Consider the following 14393-nt stretch of genomic DNA (forward strand, 5'->3'; position numbering starts at 1 on the left):
ATATTAAGCATGTCTCTCCTTCCCATTGTAAACACACATACAGACATACACAGACACAGGGATGATAGAAAACCTTATAATAACGTTTTATTTATTTATTCATGATTAATAAATAACCCAGAGCATGGAACTAGGGAGAACAAGACATGGTAAACAACTTTCATCTCCGTATTTCTTTCCTCGATGTCCAGGCGGCCTCCCTCGCTCAGCTGATCGGTATATTTACATTTATTTTCACGTATTTAGACACTTTTAATGGAGCACACCACCCCTAGTAAACATTATGGCCTCTTATACCCCTGTTTGAAGGTAATGGTGCGTGTGTTAATGGTTAAATTGCTCCATATACCCATACACGTGTTTTTCTTAATATTCAGACGCATTTAGACACTTTTAATGGAGCACACCAGCCTTAGTAAACATTATGGCCTCTTATGCCCCTGTTTGAAGGTAATGGTGCGTGTGTTAATGGTTAAATAGCTCCATATACCCATACACGTGTTTTTCTTAGCATTCCCCGGTCTCAATGGTAAATCTATGTAAATCTATGTAAATCAATGGTCCCCCTAGCCAGTTTTGGTTGCGAGGGGTGAGTATGAGCAAACACTAGAATAATACCTCCTTTTCTTCCTTGCTCCAGTCAGTGAGTCTGTTGGAGTTGGGGTATACCTGGAATTGACAGTTGGTCTGGTATTGCAGCCAACGATGCACCCAAAATTTTCTTGTAGGTGTCAGGAGCCAGCTACCTCATGTCCTTCTTCTTGGGGGTTTTTATGGGGCTAGTTAGGCTATGGGACTACAGCCTATCTCATGTCCCTTAGCTTGGCTGGGATGCAATTAACCCAGTAGCAGCGATGGGACAAATTTGTGGCTTTACCGTGTACCAGCGTCGGCCAAATTTTTGCATGATGTACCGTAATCCCCCCAAAATAGATGCTGCATAAACTGATCACAAATGCGTTGATATATATTATGAAATAGTTTGCATGAGTGATGATTTTTTCTAATTTTTCTTGCTTAGAGGGGCCTTTAACCTGGTAGCTGCGGGGGTCATATTTCTTAGGCTAGGTTAGGTTAGGTTGAAGGCCCCTCTAAGTAAAATAATGAGAAAGAATCATCACTCACGCAAACCACTTCGTAATATATATCAACGCATGTGTGATCAGTTTATGCATCATCTATTTTGGGAGGTTTATATCATGGCAGAAATTTGGCCCATCACTGGTATACGGTAAAGCCGCAAATTTGACCCGTCGCTGCTACTGGGTTAAGAAACATGATCCCCGCAGCTATCGGGTTAAGCCTCTCCCAGTAGGTCATGTGCCAGTCCCTGTTGATTTTACTCATGAAGGTCCTCTGTCTGATATTCTTTGTGGGGACCGGAGTGTGCAGCAGTACTTCAGGGCCAGGGACTTCCACAGTGTTCTAACAGGCAGACTAAAGAACTGTGAGGAGGAGAAAGAACTTGAGATAGATGAAAGGAAGATAGTAATCGAATGTCAAACTTAAGAAAAATAATAAGACTACCGACAACAACCAGATGATTATGATGATGAGGACAGGCAGACAGTTCAGTCGTAACAACTCTGCATATTCTATACTTAACTTAACCTTCTGGCATTACACATATGTAACGGAATGCGGAAGTCTTACAGTCGGAGGGAAACACACTTAATTACTTACAATACTTACGATAAACCTACTTTTGTGATCCTGTGTACGTATATTCCATGCTGAACTTAACCTTCAGGCATTACAACTCTATCTCCGCCCAGGTTTCAAAATGCCGCCGCCGGGAAACTCTAGCAGCAGGGGGGGCAGGAAGGAGAAGAAGGCGTCCCTGTTTGACAAGATGAAGCAATACTGTTCACTGGAGTTCCTGGTGAAGGTCGCAACGCACCCGTCCTATTTCGGCCCAGTCTCGGTACTGTTCCTGCTGGCCGAGGTGGTGTTCAACGTCCTCATCATCCACAACATCAAGTGTGAGTGGGGAGAGAAGCACCATCACCACACCCACTAACATCACCACCAGCTCCTCTATCCTCACCACCTCCACCAGCATCACCACACACATCAACATCACCACCAGCTTCTTTGTCATCACCATCACCTCCTCTGTCATCACCAGCTCCTCTCTATCTTCACCGCCTCCACTTATATCATGACCACCTCCACCAACATCACCACCAGCTCCTCTCTATCATCACCACCTCCACCAACATCACCACCACCACCACCTCCACTGTCACCATCGCTGCCACCTCTCTCATCATCACCACTATCCTCACCATCACTGTCAATATCACCAGCACCACCATAACCTCTATCACCACTGTCACCATCAACATCACCACTGCTATTACCATCACCTCCACTATCACCAACTACCATCACTACCTCCTCCACCACTAGAGATTTTTGCGTTGGTATTTCCATGAGTAATTTTATAAGCTTGGTGATAGTTTGGCAATGCTTCTGTACTACCATGAACATGAAGCACACTCATTAGAACTTGCCTAACCTCCTTTGTGGCCATAGGAAATATCTAGGTGTTGTGGGAGCCAAAAGCATCTTAGAATAAGTTCCTTACACGCACTCTTCCGTCCCACAGACACCGAGATCGACTGGGTGGCGTACATGCAGGAGGTGGAGGGCGTGGCTAATGGCACCTGGGACTACACGCAGCTCAAGGGGGACACCGGCCCTCTGGTGTACCCGGCAGGTGAGTCCCGGGATGAAGACTGGTTATGTTAATGCACTGATCTCGTCCCCTTCTTAACCAGCCCTTCCTTGTTTAGTTATGTTAATGCACTGATATCTTGTCCCTTACTTAACCAACCCTTCCTTGTTTAGTTATGTTAATGCACTGATATCTTGTCCCCTACTTAACCAACCCTTCCTTGTTTAGTTATGTTAATGCACTGATATCTTGTCCCCTTCTTAACCAACCCTTCCTTGTTTAGTTATGTTAATGCACTGATATCTTGTCCCCTTCTTAACCAGCCCTTCCTTGTTTAGTTATGTTAATGCACTGATATCTTGTCCCCTTCTTAACCAACCCTTCCTTGTTTAGTTATGTTAATGTACTGATATCTTGTCCCCTTCTTAACCAACCCTTCCTTGTTTAGTTATGTTAATGTACTGATATCTTGTCCCCTTCTTAACCAACCCTTCCTTGTTTAGTTATGTTAATGTACTGATATCTTGTCCCTTACTTAACCAACCCTTCCTTGTTTAGTTATGTTAATGCACTGATATCTTGTCCCCTACTTAACCAACCCTTCCTTGTTTAGTTATGTTAATGCACTGATATCTCGTCCCTTACTTAACCAACCCTTCCTTGTTTAGTTATGTTAATGTACTGATATCTTGTCCCTTACTTAACCAGCCCTTCCTTGTTTAGTTATGTTAATGCACTGATATCTTGTCCCCTACTTAACCAACCCTTCCTTGTTTAGTTATGTTAATGCACTGATATCTTGTCCCCTTCTTAACCAACCCTTCCTTGTTTAGTTATGTTAATGTACTGATATCTTGTCCCCTACTTAACCAACCCTTCCTTGTTTAGTTATGTTAATGCACTGATATCTTGTCCCCTACTTAACCAACCCTTCCTTGTTTAGTTATGTTAATGCACTGATATCTCGTCCCTTACTTAACCAGCCCTTCCTTGTTTAGTTATGTTAATGTACTGATATCTTGTCCCCTTGTTAACCAACCCTTCCTTGTTTAGTTATGTTAATGCACTGATATCTTGTCCCCTCCTTAACCAACCCTTCCTTGTTTAGTTATGTTAATGTACTGATATCTTGTCCCCTTCTTAACCAACCCTTCCTTGTTTACTGTGAAAGTCAATGCCTGTCACCTGTTAACTCATTAGGTATTGTATCCTTATTTATTTTGTACTTTTTCTTAATTACTTTTTTTTATTGGCAACAGTCATTATATATTTTTTTTGTAAGTTCATTCAAGTTTTGCTCACATTCATTTTCTGTTTATTTTACTCATTTTTTTTATCTGTTATGCTCAGGAACTTTCACATATGCTTCATTGATGGAAAACTTGATATACATACAATGATACAACATACATTTTTTTCCTGTATATTTGCCATCTATTATCTCCGTGTTGTTTTATAAGTTCATTCAAGTTTTGCTTACATTCATTTTTTTCAGTTTATTCAATACTTTTCTTCATCTAAGTACTTCTGCCATTTCAAATTGTCAACATCCATAACCTTTTTCTTCACAAGTTCATACAAGTTCTGCTCACATTTTGTTTTGTAAGTTCATTCAAGTTTTCCTCATTTTTTTCAGTTTATTCAATACTTAGTTTCATCTACTTCCGCCATTTTAAATCATCAACATCCATAACCTTTTTCTTCACAAGTTCATATAAGTTTTGCTCACATTTTGTTTTATAAGTTCATTCAAGTTTTGCCCACATTCATTCAATACTTAGTTTCATCTACTTCCGCCATTTCAAATTGTCAACATCCATAACCTTTTTCACACATACGTTCATACAAGTTTTCCTCACACCATTTTTCCATTTACATTCTCTGTTTTTAATTATTAGTCTTCCTATTCTCATTGTTTCTCATTCTGTATTCCATTCCGGCAGGCTTTGTTTACTTCTTCCTGGGCCTCTACCACATCACCGGTCGCGGCACCAACATCCGCCTGGCCCAGTACCTCTTCGCCGCCCTCTACATCGTCCTCCTTGCGCTGGTCTTCAGGCTTTTCCATAAGAGCCAAAAGGTGTGTGTTATATTTGCCTGGTTATTTATCGAGTTGTAGCAGAGAGGCCCGTGCTACATCTATGTCAATCTGTCTCCATATCTATATTCGTCTGGTTTTTCCTTAAATTGCTGCACACTCTTTGTATCTGTGTGTGTGTGTGTGTGTGCGTCTGTGTGTGTGTGTATTTACCTAGTTGTATTTACCTAGTTGTAATTTTACAGGGCCTGGGCTTACGCTCGTGTGGTCCCATCTCCGTATCTATAATTATCCAACTTTTCCTTGAAGCTCTGCACACTCTTCGCCGATACTATTTCTTCACTTAGTCCATTCCAAACCTCTATGTTTCTTTGTGGGAAGCTATATTTCTTTATGTGTGTGTGTGTGTGTGTGTGTGTGTGTACCTAATTCTATTTTCCTAGCTGTACTTTATAGAATATGAACCATGGGCACATTCATATTGTGTTTTCCTCTTTTTTCATATAAACTCCTATGCTCCTTTGAATCACAACTCCCACCTTATCATTACTGCATTAATTGGTCCTCCTCTTCTTCATTCTACAATTCATCAACTACAGCATTACCACAGTTACAATACTACCACCCAAACCACATTCACTCACTCAGACCACCACTACCACCACTGCTGACACCACTACCACTGCCCCTGCCCCCCACAGCTACCACCCTATGTGCTGTTGGTGCTGTGCTGTACCTCCTATCGCGTCCACTCCATCCTGGTGCTGCGGCTGTTCAACGACTCGGTGGCGATGCTGTTCCTCTTTGGCGCCATGAACCTCTTCATCGAGAACCACTGGGTCATGGCGAGTGTGGTCTACAGGTGTGTGTGGGTGTGGGTGGGTGTGTGTGTATAAGTATGCATTTCTCATTCCTTTTCTGTCTCCCTAAATCTCTCTCCCTCTCCCTCTCTCCCTCTCATTTTTCTCTCCCCCATTGCCTCCTTAATTTTCTCTCCTTTACTCCCTCGCCTTCCTCTTTCCTGCACTTCCTCCCTCCTTTCCTTCCTTCCTCTATCTCTTCCTCCCCCCTTCCCTCACTCGCTCACTCCCCATCCTCCTTTCTTTTCTTTTTCTTTTCCCTCTCCCTCCTTCCTCCCTCCTTTCTTCCTCTCCCTCCTTCACTCACTTACATGCTCCCCTTTCTTCTCCATTTCCTCTTCTTTCCTTCTTCTGCTCCCTTTCTTCCCTCCCTCCCTCCCTCCCTCCCTCAATTCCCTTCCCCCTTCCTCTCCTCCCACCCTCCCTTCCTACTCTTCCTTCACTCTCCTTCCCACTTCCCTCCCTCCTCCCCTCCCTCAATACTCTTCCTCATTTCCTCTCCCTTTCTCCTCCTTTATCACTCTTCTCTCCCTCCTTTCATCCCCCCCTTTCCCCCTCCTTCCCTCCCTCCCGCAGTCACTCCCTCACCCCCTTCTCCCTTCCCCAGTCTGGCAGTGTCCGTCAAGATGAACATTCTGCTCTTCGCACCGGCACTGCTGCTGGCCTATCTCCGCTGCCTCGGCCTCTGGGGCACCGTCAAGCAGCTCTCCATATGTGCCGTGGTCCAGGTAACTCACTCACTCACTCACTCACAGTAAGAAGGGAATAGAAAAATATGATAAGAATAGACTCAGATGAAGGGAAATGCATTATCTTGCCCCATTGATCAACAGTACTCACTCACTCACTCACTCACTCACTCAATCCCCCTTCCCTCCTCCTCTCCCCCCAGCTGGCCCTCGGAGCGCCCTTCCTGCTGGCCAACCCCATCGGCTACCTTAGGATGGCCTTCGACCTTGGCCGCGTGTTTCTCTTCAAGTGGACGGTCAACTGGCGCTTCTTGCCGGAGGAGGTGTTCGTCAATGTGTGGTTCCACCTGGCCCTGCTGGCACTCCACCTGGCACTCCTGGCACTCTTCGCCTACACACATGCTGATAAGTGAGGAGACTGTGCTGCTGGCTTCCTCCTCCTCCTTCTCTTCCTCCTCTTTTCCTTCTCCTCCTCCTCCTCTTCCTCCTATGCTGATAAGTGAGGAGACTGTGCTGCTGGCTTCCTCCTCCTCCTCCTCTTTTCCTTTCCATCCTCCTCCTCTTCCTCCTCCTATGCTGATAAGTGAGGAGACTGTGCTGCTGGCTTCCTCCTCCTCCTTCTCTTCCTCCTCTTTTCCTTCTTCTCCTCCTCCTCCTCCTCCTCCTCCTCCTCCTCCTCTTTTCCTTCTCCTCCTCCTCCTCCTCCTTTTCCTCCTCCTCCTCCTCCTCTTCCTTTTCCTTCACCTCTGCCTCCTCCTCCTCCTATGCTGATAAGTGAGGAGAACTGTGCTGTTGGCTTCCTCCTCCTCCTCCTCCTCCTCCTCCTCCTCCTCCTCCTCCTCTTCCTCCTCCTCCTCCAATCTTTAGCACTTTATGGAATTGGCTGCACATTACAATAGGACAATTAGCGAGGCAGAGGCCGTCACCCAAGCAATTATGTCAAGTGTGCAAGTCCCTCCCTAAAGATTCTCCACTCCAGGTCATGTGACACTGACTCAAGCAAACTTAACCTGACATAAAAGGACCCGTGCAGCTGGAAATCAAGTCCGAGCTGGTGTAGTGTTATGTATTGATAGACCAACTATTTCTGTTGCCTGATATACCTGTTTCCATGTTTCTCTGTTCTGTTTCTCAGGTGTCTGTTTACATTTCTCTGCTCTTTGTTCTCTGGTTTTCTTTCTCTATCAGTTCTCCGTTCTGTTTCTCTGTGTCTGTTTACATTTCTCTGCTCTTTGTTCTCTGGTTTTCTTTCTCTATCAGTTCTCCGTTCTGTTTCTCAGGTGTCTGTTTACATTTCTCTGCTCTTTGTTCTCTGGTTTTCTTTCTCTATCAGTTCTCCATTCTGTTTCTCTGTGTCTGTTCCAGTTTCTCTGTCCCAAGGTACTGGACCAACAGCTGATACCTTTTCCCATGTCCCAAGATACCGTCAGCAACTGTGTCCTAATACCTGTCCCCGTGTCCGCAGGTTCCTGACGAGCTACTGTAACCTGATCCAAGTGGACACACGCCTCAACATCAAGTCCCAGCTCTTCATCCTGCCCATGTTCCTCAGCAACTTCATCGGTATGGCCGCCAGCCGCTCCCTCCACTACCAGTTCTACGTCTGGTACTACCACACGCTGCCCTACCTCCTCTGGTCCACGCCGTACAACCTCTCCACCAGGTCAGTCTGCTGGGGTTGACGTTCTCTCATGTATCAGTTCTAACCTAACCTAACCTAACCTGCCTCCTCTGGTCATGCCATACAACCTCTCCACCAGGTCGGTCCGCTGGGGTTGACATTCTCTTCTGTCTTCTTCTTTTTCTTCTTTTTCTTCTTCTTCCACTCGCATCCCTACCTCCTCTGGTCCACACTGTACAACCTCTCCACCAGGTCGGTCCGCTGGGGTTGACGTTCTCTCATGTATTGTTGCTTTATTTCTTTATTTATTTTTGATGTCCTGAGAAGTGGTGTTAGTTAGTATTATGCCTTGTTTAATTATAAATTCATCAATATTTATGAATTTGTGTATTTTATTATGTTATATGTATTTAGGAATATACATACTGTTGAGATAGATAGATAGATACATGGATACTAATGGATGAGTAGATAGATAGACAATATGAGACAAGTGGTGAGAGAGATACAGGTAACTCTTGATTTACGCGAGTATTGTGTCCTTGAAGTGGTGGCGTAAATCAAAAACAATGTAAATCAAACAAGAGGTAGGTTTGTACCTTTATTGCCTACTGTATCACTCTGACTCCTCTCCCTCTCATGGTTTCTTCTCTGGCTGCCCTTCCCCTCGTGGTAGCACAGCAGCGAGGGTTTGTTGTTGTTGTTGAGTAGCGTGGGTACTGTATTGTTGTTCAAGTGGCGTGCAGGAAGAACCGAGCTCAGCTGTGTGGCCGCGGCGCCGTGTGAGTCCAGTTGCGTGAGACCTCTGGTGGCCACTCCATAAAATATCGCGTATAAGTGAAAAAAATGTGTAAATTAAACATTTATATGGATTTTGGACCCCGCGTTATTTCAAAAACGCGTAAACCAAACTCACGTAAATCGAGAGTTACCTGTACCTAGATACAAATTTACTAGTAGACAAAGGGACTGTATAAGAATTGCATGTACTGTTCATTGGTCTCAGCCTCTCCTCATCTCCCACCTCACCACACCACATCCCTTCTTCAGGTTCCTGGTGATGGGTGTGATAGAGCTGTGCTGGAACACCTACCCGTCAACCTGGTGGAGCTCGGCCCTGCTGCACATCTGCCACCTGGCCATCCTGGTGGGCGTGTACCTGGAGCGGCCCAAGGACAAAGGCTTAAAAAGGGTCCGCCAGATGATGGACAAGAAGGAATAATGCGGCAGAGAGGAGGATGGAAAGGCTTGTGTTGGTCTTGTTGTTTTCTGTTTTGTTGTTATTATTTGTGAGATTTATGAGTGTGTGTGTGTGTGTGTGTGTGTGGGTGGGTGTGTGTGTGCAAGGCTAGAATGGCAATAAGTTGGTCTTGTTTTTATGTTAATGTGTGAGGTTTGAGTCTTGGAGGGGGGCTGTGTGTGTGTGTGTGTGTGTGTGTGTGTGTGTGTGTAAGGCCAGAATTAATATGCAGGTCTTGTTTTCTATTATTATTTCTATTTTGTGAGGTTTAACTGTGTGTGTGTGTGTGTGTGTGTGTGTGTGTGTTGGGAGGCCTGAGTGTGAAGGCAGTTTGTATGTATGAAGGATAGATTATCTTTTAGTTCTTTTTATTCTTGTTTTGTGAGATGTTACTCTGCGTGTAGGTGAAGGGGGAGGCTCTGAGTGAAGGCTGTCTGCGTGTGTGAAGAATAAATTGCCTCGTTTGTTTTTTATTTTAATTATTGTAGATTCAAGTATGTGTGTGTGTGTGTGTGTTTGTGTTGGGTGGGTATGGATGGTGTTTGAATGCTTTTGTTTTCTTTGTGTGTGTGTCTGTATATGTTAACCCATCATTGCCTCTATTGAGTGCCTGAGGAGTCTACATGGGCCAGGTTGTGCCATACAGGGCCACCACCACCACCACCATTACCATCATGCTGTTGTTACTTCAGTGCCTCACACCATACAACACACTTATCACTGCCACCATCATGTCACTGCTCGCTGCCACCACTGAGACTGATGCCGACCACTGGGGCTAGACACTCTCCTCTTTAGTGAGACATAGCATGAATGACACCAGCTAGTCAGGCTATGATGGCTTGGCTCGGTGACCCTGCTGAAGGCCACTCTATCACCACTGTTAGCCTTGTTAAGATGGAAGCCCAGGGAATGGTGTGTGTAAAGATTCACCACTTGACTCAGACCAGTAGCATGAATGAAGGACACTGGCCGGATTGTGGTGACTTGACTGTGTGACCCTGCTGAGAGCCACTGCAATGACACTGTTAGCTCTGGTAGAATCACTGGCATGGATAGAATGAATATCAAAATGTTAGAATCGGTGCAGAGGAGGATGACTAAGATGATTCAGGGGTTGAGAAACTTGCCATACGAGGAAAGACTCAAGCAGTTAAACTTGCATTCTCTAGAAAGTGGAGACATGATCGAGGTTTATAAATGGATGAAGGGCTTTAATAAGGGAGACATTCATAAGGTTTTGTTAGTAAGAGAACCGGGTAGGACACGAAGTAATGGGTTTAAACTGGATAAATTCAGATTCAACAGGGACATAGGCAAAAATTGGTTTACTAACAGGGTGGTGGATGAGTGGAATAGGCTTAGCAGTCATGTGGTGAGTGCCAATACAATTGTCACATTCAAAAATAGACTAGATAAATTCATGGACAGCGATATTAGGTGGGGTTAGATACACGGGAGCTTAGGGTCAAAGGAGCTGCCTTGTACAGGCCTACCGGCCTCTTGTAGACTCCTGTGTTCTTATGTTCTTATGTTCTTAAGACTGGGGGTTGGTGTATTTACCTAGTTGTAATTTTACAGGGCCTGGACTTATGCTCGTGTGGTCCTGTCTCCGTATCTATAATTATCCAACTTTTCCTTGTGTGTATGTGTGTGTGTGTGTGTGTGTGTGTTGGAACCAGGAAGATTCAAATTTTACTTGTTTCATACTTTCTTGAGGCTTTTCTTGGCCCTCCAGCGTGCCTTTGTCAGTATACAAGTGGGTGGTGGTGATGGTGGTGGTGGGTGATGGTGACCAATGGTTGTTCACTTTCTTTTATTCATTCATTATTTTATCTGTAAGCCATGCCTGTGGGGACACAGCCTAATGCTTCAGAACACAAGGAGTCAGAGCAATGTTAAACGCTGCTAGAAAAAAAAAGTTGTATCATATCTTTTATTGTATTTATTAATTTATTTCCGATCATTTAGTAATCATGTGTAATTTATTCATTCACACATAGATATATCACGTGCCTTCTGTCATACTGTGTGGGCGGTATGCAATTGTATGAGCCAAACATGCCAGAAACAAGTACTACCTGTAATTGGATTTGAAGTATGTGGTATTCAACAAAGGCAAAGAGGAGATCATAAGTTGCTGATGGTTTTACAGTTAGAAATTAATGACACCTCAATCTTGGTAAAGGAGAGCATGATATATGGCCAGTAATCTTTGTATATGATTCTCCCTTAATAAGTGAATCAGAGGGATAAGAGAGGAAGAGAGGAAGAGTTTATTCCTTATGTTTACTGAGATTTAGATAAGATAAGATTAGAGTGTTGGCACATCTGTGATTCATAAGCAGATTGTCTGGATGAGAGAAGAACAGTCTTTACTTAACATGACTTAATATCAGAGCCAGATTTAAGAGGGGCAGCTGGGACCCCATATAAAGGCTCCCCCACAACACAAGAGTAATTGCCAGTGAGATTTTTTTTTTGCTCTTATGATAAAAAGAAATGAAAGAGTTAGAGAGGAAGGGTCTATTCTTTATACTTAAGTTAATATCAGAGTCAATTTAAGAGGGGAAGTTGAGACCCACACACAAAGGCTCCCCCACAATACAAATGTAACCGCCAGTGATTAGGATTTTCTGCTCCTATGATAAAAAGTCAGCCTCCACAAAATGAAAGAGTTAGAGAGGAAGGGTCTGTTCTTTATACTTAAGTTAATATCAGTGCCAGATTTAAGAGGGGAAGCTGGGACCCACACACTGAATCCCCTAAGTCAAGAATTTTCTGCTCCTATGATAAAAAGAAATGAAAGAGTTAGAGAGGAAGGGTCTATTCTTTATACTTAAGTTAATATCAGAGCCAGTGTAAGAGGGGAAGTTGAGATCCACACACTGAGTCTCCCCCACAATACTAGAGTAACTGCCAGTGATAAGATTTTTTTTGCTCCTATGATAAAAAGTCAGCCTCCACAAAATGAAAGAGTAAGAGAGGAAGGGTCTGTTCTTTATACTTAAGTTAATATCAGAGCCAGATTTAAGAGGGGAAGCTGGGACCCACACACTGAGTCCCCTAATTCAATATCCCTGCCAGAGATAGAATTTTCTGCTCCTATGATAAAAAGTCAGCCTCCACAAAATGAAAGAGTTAGAGAGGAAGGGTCTGTTCTTTATACTTAAGTTAATATCAGAGCCAGATTTAAGAGGGAAAGCTGGGACCCACACACAAAAGCTCCCCCACAAGACAAGAGTAACTGCCTGTGAGAAGGATTTTCTGCTCCTAGAATAGCAAGTCAGCCTCCACAGACTGAGAAAATAAGAGAGGAAAAGTTTATCACCTATACTTAAGTTAATATCAGACTCAGTTTAAAAGGGGCAGCTGAGACCCACACACAAAGGGTTCCCCACAAGACTAGAATACATGCCAGTCCTAGAAATCTGATGCTCTTAAAATAGAAAGTCAGCCTCCACAGACCGAGAAAATAAGAGAGGAAGAGTTTATTACCTATACTTAATATCAGAGTCAATTTAAGAGGGGCAGCTGAGACCCACACACAAAGGGTTCCCCACAAGACTAGAATACATGCCAGTCCTAGGAATCTGATGCTCTTAAAATAGAAAGTCAGCCTCCACAGACTGAGAAAATAAGAGAGGAAGAGTTTATTACCTATACTTAATATCAGAGTCAATTTAAGAGGGGCAGCTGAGACCCACACACAAAGGGTTCCCCACAAGACTAGAATACATGCCAGTCCTAGAAGTCTGATCCCAAAATACAAAGTCAGCCTCCACAAAATGAGAGAGGGAGAGTCCATTCTTTATACTTAAGTTAATAGCAGAGTCAATTTAAGAGGGGCAGCTGAGACCCACACACAAAGGGTTCCCCACAAGACTAGAATACATGCCAGTCCTAGAAATCTGATGCTCTGAAAATAGAAAGTCAGCCTCCACAGAGTAAGAGAGGAAGGGTTAATAGCCAGGTTAGATTTAAGAAGGGGCAGATGGACCCACACACAAAGGGTTCCCCACAAGACTAGAATACATGCCAGTCCTAGAAATCTGATGCTCTGAAAATAGAAAGTCAGCCTCCACAGAGTAAGAGAGGAAGGGTTAATAGCCAGGTTAGATTTAAGAAGGGGCAGATGGACCCCCACACAAAGGGTTCCACACAAGACAAGAGTTACTGCCAATGATAAGAATTCTGTGCTCCTGGAATAGCATGTCAGTGTCCAAAAAATACTTATGGCCCACCACTCTTTATCCTGCCATGATGAACACACTGTTGGTTGAGGCGTTCACTGCAGGATTGTCTTGTATTTTTGTCTTCTCTCTTCCCTCCTCTCTGTTCCACCTCCTTCTTCCATTTCCTTCACCCACATCTCTTCCCTACTTCTATACTCTTCAATCTTATCCCACTGTCTATACTTCACTTAACCCGGTACCAGCGACGGGCCAAATTTGTGGCTTTACCATGTACCAGCGACAGGCCAAATTTTTGCCATGATATAAACCCCCCAAAATAGATGATGCATAAACTGATCACAAATCCTTTGATATATAATATGAAATGGTTTGTGTAAGTGATGATTTTTTTCTCATTTTTCTCGCTTAGAGGGACCATTAAGAAACATGATCCCCACAGCTACCAGGTTAATTCCCTTCTTTCTCTTCCATTCTTCTCTCCTTATTCTCTTTCACTCCTTCCTCCATGTCTCCTCTTCCCTCCCTCCTTCTTCCACTCTGCTCCTCCCTCTTCCATTCTCCTCTCCATATTTTCTGCACTGACCCTGTATGCTGGGACCCACAAATCTATCCTGCCATGATGAACACAGTGTTGGTTGAGCCATTCACTGCAGGATGGTGTTGTATTGACCCTGTGAGCTTGTTGTTGCCTCCTGTACACAACTTGTAAATATGTCTTGGTGTTGTTACATACACTCACTTGTCAGAAAGCTGTTATTTACTTGTTCCTTGATACACCACCCCAGCCTCTCCCTGTGATAAATGGAGCTGAGGATTACCTGGGATGAGTTTGCAGGGGCCCAGTATGTTGATGTCCATTCTATAGTAAGGGGACCTGAATTGCACTGTGTTATCAAGTTGAGGTCTTCTAGTGTCAACTTTAAGGATGACTCAAGTACTTCTGTTAATTGCTGATGCTTATTGGAATGACACCCAGCACTATCATATTTGTGCGATTTATTATTATTATTATTATTGTTATTACTTTTATTTTTTTTATTATTACTATTATTTCAAAAGTTAAGATTGA

General features: G+C 43.7%; 1 protein-coding gene and 1 long non-coding RNA gene across 3 annotated transcripts; one reads left to right on the forward strand and one right to left on the reverse strand.

Moving 5' to 3' along the window:
• Nucleotides 1–67: 67 nt before the first annotated feature.
• LOC126982713 (lethal(2)neighbour of tid protein-like) lies at nt 68–10302 on the forward strand. Of its 2 annotated transcripts, none has more exons than XM_050834996.1 (9): nt 68–216; nt 1776–1982; nt 2612–2722; nt 4624–4760; nt 5420–5580; nt 6186–6306; nt 6471–6676; nt 7733–7930; nt 8939–10302. In XM_050834996.1, the coding sequence occupies exons 1-9, from the start codon at nt 147–149 to the stop codon at nt 9108–9110; spliced, it is 1383 nt and encodes a 460-aa protein (XP_050690953.1). In that variant the 5' UTR covers nt 68–146; the 3' UTR covers nt 9111–10302. The 2 variants fall into 2 exon arrangements, with proteins under 2 accessions (XP_050690953.1, XP_050690954.1); XM_050834997.1 differs by having other exon boundaries at nt 196–309.
• Nucleotides 10303–10768: 466 nt separating this feature from the next.
• On the reverse strand, nt 10769–12937 carry LOC126982714 (uncharacterized). The gene is made up of 2 exons (XR_007735309.1): nt 12789–12937; nt 10769–12626 (listed from the first exon to the last, which is right to left on the reverse strand). It is a non-coding gene; the product is annotated as an uncharacterized LOC126982714 (long non-coding RNA).
• Between the last annotated feature and the right edge of the window lie 1456 nt (nt 12938–14393).

The sequence above is a fragment of the Eriocheir sinensis genome, chromosome 51, assembly GCF_024679095.1.
Source record: "Eriocheir sinensis breed Jianghai 21 chromosome 51, ASM2467909v1, whole genome shotgun sequence".
Lineage (NCBI taxonomy): Eukaryota > Metazoa > Arthropoda > Malacostraca > Decapoda > Varunidae > Eriocheir > Eriocheir sinensis.